The sequence below is a fragment of the Tauraco erythrolophus genome, chromosome 1, assembly GCF_009769465.1.
Source record: "Tauraco erythrolophus isolate bTauEry1 chromosome 1, bTauEry1.pri, whole genome shotgun sequence".
Taxonomy (NCBI): Eukaryota; Metazoa; Chordata; class Aves; order Musophagiformes; family Musophagidae; genus Tauraco; species Tauraco erythrolophus.
This window is the reverse complement of record NC_141465.1, coordinates 38,295,989-38,304,818: the sequence shown is the minus strand read 5'-3', so window position 1 is coordinate 38,304,818 and position 8,830 is coordinate 38,295,989. Positions and strand designations below refer to the sequence as shown.

Here is an 8,830-nt window from a genome sequence, read left to right as displayed (position 1 = left end):
AGAGCTGAGCCTGAAAAAAAAGAAACTCACAAAAATACCCTTTCAAGAAAAAAGAAAGGCTTCTTAAAAACAAGTCTTTGTGCTTTTGCCTTTGTCACAGTCCACACTTCGGTACCAGTACCATCCAGGACCGCAGGATGTTTTACGCTTCAGCTCTCAGATCCAATCCAGCCTGGTTAGTCCTGTCCTTGCTGCAACTGTCTGCTGGGAGCGTTGGCCTCACCTCGGGTTTCTTCCTGGGAGCCTTCCCGGACAGCAGCATCCTGGTCCCCCGCTGCCGTGGCAGGCGCATCTCTAGGAGTTGCACTCCTCGCAGTGGCAGGAGAGGATGTAGCGGTAGGTGGCAGTGAGCCGCATGCCTCCCGAGCATCGCAACCGCATGGCCTTCAGCTTGGAGGTCTGGGGCCGGCAGCAGTGGCAGGTGGAGCGGAAAGGCTGCTTCAGGACAGTGCTGAAGGAAACCATGGGCTCCGAGCGCGACGTCTGGCTGCAGCGCCCTTCGCAGCGAGCCAGCAGCACCATCTGCGAAGGAAGTGAGACGGGTTAGGAAACGTGCCCCCGCGGCTGTTGGCGCACAGCGAACGCCGGCAGACAGGTTCCTCCTTCCAGCCTAAGCGGTCTTTCTTCACTTACTGTCTCTCCCCACCTCGGTGAGGACACCCGGCCTCACGCTGTGTGTTGCCCCTGAGCTGTGTCTGAGAGAGCAGAGGAGGCAACATGGGCAGGAGGAAAAGAGAATGTCCTCCTGGAGTCTCACGCACCGACACCAATAAGGACTTCGGGGCCAGGTTTTCTGAAAACTGATCTCCGGGCTCCCAACGATCACAACCAGCCCTGCTTTCCAGGCACGGTGACTGCAACCGTGACTTGCCAACCCCAGGTTTGTGGCAGCCAAGCCCTTAAATCATCAGCCAGACTGCTGCTTCGATTGGGTGCTTTCCAATGTTTTGAGTGTATACTAGTGATCTTCAGAACTGGTCCTTGAGGCCAGTGAATGTCTCAAACGCTTAGATATATCAACATATGAAATAGAAATGTAAAGAAGATGCTCAATTTATTGCTTCTAAAGAAGAAAGTTTCTAACTTCTTTTACAAAGATCACCTTGAATATGTATTTGCAATTATATGTGTGCGTATGTTAACTGCATCAGTTGTGTCTGTATAAAAAGCACTGTACAGTGTAAGGCAGTGAAAATGTAAACAAGATGAACTCCTTGCCAAGCATGAGGGTTCACTAGTGAGATTTTCCACAGGCAGTGGTGGCTCCATGGTTTTTCTCCTCCTGAGTTCACTGACTGAGCTGTGACTAGAGCAAGGTAACTTGCACAATAGGAGGCACTAAGGAAGAAAAGCCCATGGTGTGTCACCTACTCCCCTTCCCAATCCCTTGTTGAGCAGAGGAAATATAGATAGAAGATATAGTCTCCTAAACTCTACAGAAAATATGGAAAGGATCTTCTAAAGCTCAGGAAATTATGTAGTTACTAACTGCTGTTATCACCTTGATAACAGACAAGCGTTAGACAAGTTTAAACAAACTCTACACCTTCATGAGGAATGAAACATTATTTAAATCCAGATCAGCTATTTCTCATTAATCAACACAAACTTCAAAATCAACTTATTGTATCATCCTGACAAGGTCAAAAAGTGACACAGGTGAGACAGTAGGCAGTAAAACAGTCATGAGTCTAAACTATAATCAAGGAAGAAAATTACATTTTCACCATGCTGCCCATATCACGTGTTTTTTTCCAGGCAATCTAAAAGGATAACTACAAACGTCACAGCAAATATTTTACAACATTAAACACTACTGAGCTTCTTTCACTACACATGATCAATCGGCTGCAAATCTCCAAGTCGTGCAAGCAGGTATGTCAAATGTTTGATTTTCTATTTAGTCACAGTCATGAGAAAGGTGAGAGAGAAAGACAGAATATTCCTAGTATAAAGTAGGAAATACCAGCAGTGCCTGTGTCCATGGGAAAGGCACTGATCATCCACAAAGAACGTACTTTTACAGTGCTTAAAAATAGCTCTTCCAAGAGTACTTGCATGCTAAATGATTTGCCTGAAAGTGTATTAATATAGTAACACATACAATTCAGTCAACATAGACTGATCACAAGGAAGATGTCTTCATGAGCTGATGATCAGAAGTTGGTACCATTTTATTCCTTGATTTAATTAGGAGATGGCTTCTGTGGCTTTCCAATAAATTTACTGTCCTTCATGATTTTGTAGCATAAATTTATGGTCCTCTTCCTATGATGTTGCCTATTTATAGCAAATTCACTCCAGCTGTTAGTAGTGATATGGTGGGAAGAAAATTTCATTGTACTGTTGAGCCACACCTTGTCTTTAGATGTATCAGCTATGTCAATCTTCTTAATACCAGTGTCTTTAGTATATACGAGAACAGGGAGAGGGATAATTGTTACAGTGCTATCAACCCGTTACTGTGAGATAAAAATCCATTTTTGTCCCCTGGTAAACAAAACTCACTTCCCATAGTGACAGGTAGGCAGCTGGTGAAGGTGTCTAACCCCGCCCGTATTGCAAAGGAAAGACAGCAAATGGGGACATTTTAAAAAGTTAGCTTCCATCGTGGCATCTTGACGCCTCTTGTTAGGTCCCTCCCTTTGAACAGTTCACAAGACTGTGAGCACACTCTGTCACAGGCTATTGCCACGCGTTTGGCTGAAGAGGAGGATGAGGAGCAATCCAATGGCAGCTGACAACGGCTTGAAGAGGATCTGCAAAGACAACGGGTCCAAACACTGCTCAGGAGTGGCAATGGGGGATGTGTAATGGCCACAAGATGCTTTTTGGGAGGTTCAGAGGATCTCCAGTGTCCCTTCCAACCAACAATTCTCTGATTCTGTGATTTCAGCCCAAATGTGACAGAACACATTGCTGCAAGGTGCAGGTGACTTCTAACGGTTGGCGCTTCTGGAGCTGGAACAGTTAGTCACTTCTGGTACTGTTACCCTAAGGACTTTTCATGGCACGCATCTGCTCTGTATCTGCAGGTACTTTCAGAAATGTTGGAAAAAAACCAAACCAACCCCCAGGGAACAGGATTAAGAGCTGTAATTATAGGGCAGAATTATCTGATGTGCCAATATCTGTATCTGAATGCATTTCTTATGAACAGCAAGGTTTCTAATGCAAAACCAGCCAATATTTCTTCAATGTGCAACTGCATTTATAATTGCTTAGCAAGCCTGGTCTTTAAAAACATGTTTTATTCTGATGAGACACTGATTCTAATCTCAAATTTTGCTAGCTACTTAGTTTTTCGTAAGAGTACGGTCAGTATTCATATCATGGAAAATTACACAGAGTCTTGGTTTTATGCTCTGGTTTTGCATTATGGAGTAAACTTCTACAAATGGAACCACACCATGGATATCAAGTCACCCTTTCAGGACAAAAGATTTTCAGATTTCACATTTTGATAGCTTTCTAAACTTCTGGAGTAACCTGTAGTCCTCAGTAAAATTTAATCTCCTCCTACTCGTAAATCCTGAACAGCACCAGTGGATTTTGGCAGGTGTGCAAATGAGCTGGAAATAGCATGTACTTTAAAAGCTTTACTTTGCCATTTCATCAATCACACCAGCTGCTTATTGCATTGTATGCTATAGAGCAATAGAGATTATCACCTAAATAATTAGTAATGGTATGATGGCATAGCACAGTAATACAGTGGGTGTATATATAGTAAAAACGTGTGGGTATTTTATAACCTGATACATGTGCCTCTTGGCTCCCCTTGTCCCCCGCACATGTGAGCCTCTGCGTGTCACCTTGTGAGGCTGGATCCGGAAGCACAGCGCACTACAATGTGGGAACCGCAGCCGGTCTCATGTGTACGAGCAACTAGGGAAAAACAGAGTTTCTTACTTAAAGCCAGCAGTCTCACAGGTATCTGAACGGCCACGAAAGAGAGCAACCTGAATCCGAGGCGATATTTGACTCTGCTCATTAGAGACGTGTTCTGGAAATTTGGCAGTTCTGAACTGGTTTGATATTAACAGCATTTGTAGTCCTCTTCAGCAGCAAGCTGAGACCCAAAAGCAGATGGGCTGAGACGTGTGAGAATAGACTTTCACACAGTATCAGTGGCCTGGCTGCGAGCAGGCATGACTGAAAATCTCCTGAGCTACCTCATGAGCAAACGTCTTCAAACATTTGCTAAATCTTTCTTCATCTGGTCCGTGTCTCTCTGGGCCAGATTCTTCAGTGCAAGACTGTCAGTGGTAGCACTCTTCTGGCACATCTGGAGGAAGCACTTGTGACAGCCAATACTGTAATTTAGGAGGCTCTGGTTGCAGCGGCATAGGGAAGACCAGTGGGTCTCCATGACAGAGGTCAGGCAGAATCCAATATGGTCAGGAAAGGCAATACTTCATGAGCTGACACAAACATTTCCTTGAAGTCAAAGGAAAACACTGTTTTTCAGGAACAAATTACCTTCTTCCATCCCTCTTTTGTGTCTCTTTTATACATCCTGTTACTATAATGGACTATGTTTCCGAAGGCTTTGGAAAGCTGTTTTCGAAATCTGTCTGAGGTCACAAGCAAGAGGGATTTTAATGATTAAATTATATTGGATGGATGTTTCCAAACGTAACAAAACTACTTCCCATGTAGGTACAATTGGCCACCTCCACAGAGAAGCACAGTGGACATAATCCGTTTTTAACCAAGACGGACAGCAAACATAATATGTCTTCTAATTTCTGAAGCTGTTTTTAACTTCTGTAATTCTATACTTCACTAAAAGGGAAAACATACAGAGTGAAAAAAGATGGCTCAGTGGAACCAATATATCACGCCAAAAATGGGCAAAGTCTCTGCTTGACATCAATCATCAGTCCAAGCTTCACAATGGAAACTCAGTGGAAACAAGAGGTACCACAGTTTCCACAGCTACTCCAGCAGAACCTTCCTTTTTTTGACTTGTTTATATTTGTCACAATATATATAGAAATAGACATTGCATCTAATTTTCATTAGCAAGTCTAATATTGGTCTGTGTTTATATGTAAGATCCAGAACAGAAGCCATAATGTCTAGCAGGATGATTCAGATCCCTGAGACCTTTAAAAAAAAGCTCGATTTAACAGAGACAAGTTTTCTAGGAAATGTCAAAGTTATTTCACTTTGTATGGAAACTGTTTTCATTTTCTGCTTCATGAGAAAGTCCATACAACTTGTAGTATTGTTAAAAAACTGTTCTTGAAACTATTGTGGAATTCGGGAAGCCAAGAGATGTGATAGTATTTTCAAACATGATTTCCATTAAAGGCTTGATTTAAAAAAAGCCACTGACATTTTTGCAGTCAGGGTTACAAATGTTTATGTCAACAGCTTTTTTCTCAAAGAGCAGTTTTGAGATAATATGGTTTTCATTACAGTTCCTTCCCTGTTCTCATTTCCATCAGTTCCACTCCTAAAGGCTTGGTTGCTTTTTTTTCTCATTAGGGATGTTAAGAAGTTGAATTGTTGTTGGGTTTCCTTCCTTCCTTCCTTCCTTCCTTTCTTTCTTCCTTCCTTGGACTGTGTAGAAAGTGAAGCCCTGAGCACAGAAGAAAATCACAGCTGGAGATGAGGCACAGGCTCACTGCATGGCAGGCAGGAGGGTGTGGAGCTGTGGGGTTGGGAGCGCAGGGGCAGCAGCAACAGGGTGAGTGCCCAGCTGGCCCTGAGACAGGAGGATTTGGCCGTGGTTGTGGCCACTGAAGCCAAACAGAAGCAAAGACGTGCTGTGGGAACCCTCTGCAGCCAGAGAACGGTGGTGGGTAGATGATGACTCCTGGGAAAGGAGACACCAAGACATGGCAGCCCTTTGGCCCCGGACTGGAGAAGGCCCATCTCATCCTCCATGACTGAATTGCCTCAGGTGCTGGTCTGGGACCTGTTGTGTTTATCCTCTTTTGCCTGAGGCAGCCTACTCAGGGCAGTTGCACTCTGCATTTCTCACCGCCTTAGTGAAGTCAGTAATTCTTACTCATTTGCTTTTCTGCATGTAGAGGGGCAGAGGAGGGTACTATCCAAAGCTGGAGACCAAAGGGCTTCTGGGGGCTACCTACCATCTTGCCTACGTTATGTACCACAGCTCCTCCTGTTCTCTGGCAGTGCAGGGAGCTCAGAACGAGGGCCGGCTGAATGAAGCATTGCCCTCCGGAACAAAACCGTTGCAATAGCTATGGCTTCTCAGGTGTAATACGTGATCTGAACTGCCGTGGGAGGGGAGGGCTGGTAGCACCCTCCATACCAGGACATAAAAACCATCCACTCCACCCACGCTTTTCACCTTTGCCTCACATTGGAGTCAACTGCAATAAAATCAATATTGCACAAACAGATGCGCCCCTGCAGTTCTGTGTGTTAGTGCTGGATGTTTCCCAGATGGTAAGAAGGTCCAGCCTAGGCTAAGAGCAAAACAAGAGATCTCTCCTGAATCACAAGTAATGCGCAATTTTACTGTTTGAACTCAAGAGCAGTAAGGCAGAAGCCTCTGATCTCCCACTTGCCTCCCATGGCACTCTCACCCAAGACAGGGCTGGTAAAAGCATTGGTGGTGGCGGCTGTTGCCTTTCGATAAGCCAGGCCTGCGGGTGCGTAAGGTAAAGCTGCTTCCTGCGAGACAGAGGCATGGTCCAGGTGGAGATCGTACATGTGAATACACGCTGGGTTAACTCAGCCAAAGCAAACTAGGACAAGACAAAAGGGACCAGCAAAGATTTTCCCATTGCTTCTCCCCATTCTTTTTCTCCATGCAATGAAATAAATGACTTTAGGCTACATGCGTGGCTGCTAAACCATTTTGACACAAAATTTTTCAGGCTTGGAATCTCCGATGAAAGGCAATCTCATATTTCCGTCTGCTCTTAAGCCCTACAGTAAACACCCAATTGTCATTCTGTATGAAAACAAAGGCTTTGAAACTAGGTAGGGAAAATAATTAGCAATGTTTTTGAATTCTTTTTTCAGTACCATCTTACAGCTTGATTCTTTATCTCAGTACGTCATCTCGAAAGTTACATGTTTACATACTCTGGATTAAGGACTCACTTGAAGGAGAAGGCTGACTGGGATGATCTAAACTTCCAAACTAGCCCATCTCCTTGGTACTGGTAGCTGAGACTCCGACGTGCTCCTTTGACTCCTATCATTTCCTGCATGTTAGCTTTACCATCATAGTGTGTTTTTCCTTTTGAAAAAGTGGAAAGAGATTCAAGCACCATTCTCTCCATCCCCAGTTCTGATGTACACACACAGATGTCTCTACATCTGTATGTCTCGGCAGCCGGATTTTGGTAGGAAGGAATTTGTGCAGGGAAAAATGGCCCAAAATGGCTCGTTTTAACAACTCTGCCCATGCAGCAACCTGCTGCGAGGGAGTGAGGGAAGTCCTTACCTTCGAGCTACACTTGTACAGAGGATGGCTGATGGAGTCGACGTAGTGATGCCTCATACAGCGGCTGGGGTCGGAGTCGATCATGAAGGAACTGTCTGTTTTACTGTCCCCATCTCCCATCATTGCCAGGAGCGAGAGCACGGAAATCGAAGCCGCAAGAACATGATTTCCCATTGTCGAGGAACTTCTCGCTGACAACAGCAGAGGGAGGTAGAGTATTAAAAAAACTCCAAATCCTGGCAGCCAGTTCCTTTCCAGGATGGTGAAAAGTCTGGTTTAAGTCTCTTAGCTGTCATTCTTCTCCTCGAGTTGGAGTTTGCCGAAATTGTAATCCGTCAAAGAATCTCCTGCGTAGCTGGAATAAGAACAACATAAATCACAATCCCCACCAAAAAGAGCACTGGAGAAAAACAGATATAAATAATATTAAGGCACACAGGACTTTGGCTAGCCAAAATACATACTCTGAGTGAGTATCATTCTCACAGTAGGTAACGTATATGGCATTAGAAGGGAGATGTCAAGGCACTATTAGTTTAAGCATTGCTCTATCATTTTACTGGGGAGAACCTTTTGACTTTTAACATGCTGCAATGTCAATCTTCTTCCCTTAGTGATGTCCCTAACGGGTTCCCCTCAAAACTGGTGATTAGTGACACAGCAGAGATTTCTGCAAATCGAAAGGACTGTGTATCCACTCAAAGTATCAAAAAACATGGGGCAAAGCTAGGCTGCCTCCTGCATTCCAGGTCAGAATTTCTGGAACAGGCAGCACATGGAAAGGCTGGAGGCAGCTGGCTCTAGGAGCTGTGTGTCGGGCTCCTGCAACCCCTGCGCTGCCAGGACAAGGGGCACCCCCAGGATGGAGGGAGGTGGAGGGTCCAAGTCCAGACATGGGCAGTGCAGTCCCCTGGAAAATTCACTGAGCACCGACCTGCCCTGCATGGGGGACCTGCACCTAGGTCTCCAGCTGCCCTGCCCTCCCAAGTACCAAACTCACACGCACGAAGGTGGGCATGTTTTACTCGCTTACTCATCAGGCTGCACTTGCTCAATGACAGTCTTTTCCTCATTAATTAAAGAACAGCATCTGAAAAAATATTTTATATTCCATAATATCCAAGTCCATCTCAGCTATTGATTGGGAAAAAAAATACATGCAGGTAGAGTCACATAGATTGCAACTTGAGCATCTGGATTTCTGATGCATGTTGAGGACCAAGTAGTCTCCCAGAAAACAAGTGCAGGACAACCCCCGAAATGCTGCCCAGAGCTCTGCCTGCAGAGAAAGGAGGGCATCTCCCTCAGCTGCTTCATCATAGCCCCTTGATGCTTCTAACAAAGCCCGTAGTCTCGAATGGGTGATTTAATTTCACTTTTACTACAAACAGCTAT

At 44.8% G+C, this 8,830-nt stretch overlaps 1 protein-coding gene across 1 annotated transcript; it reads right to left on the bottom strand.

Annotated features, from left to right (window-relative positions):
• Positions 1 to 294: 294 nt before the first annotated feature.
• Positions 295 to 7,648, bottom strand: NDP (norrin cystine knot growth factor NDP). The gene is made up of 2 exons (XM_009985196.2): positions 7,436 to 7,648; positions 295 to 522 (listed from the first exon to the last, which is right to left on the bottom strand). The coding sequence occupies exons 1-2, from the start codon at positions 7,607 to 7,609 to the stop codon at positions 295 to 297; spliced, it is 402 nt and encodes a 133-aa protein (XP_009983498.1). The 5' UTR covers positions 7,610 to 7,648.
• Positions 7,649 to 8,830: the final 1,182 nt, after the last annotated feature.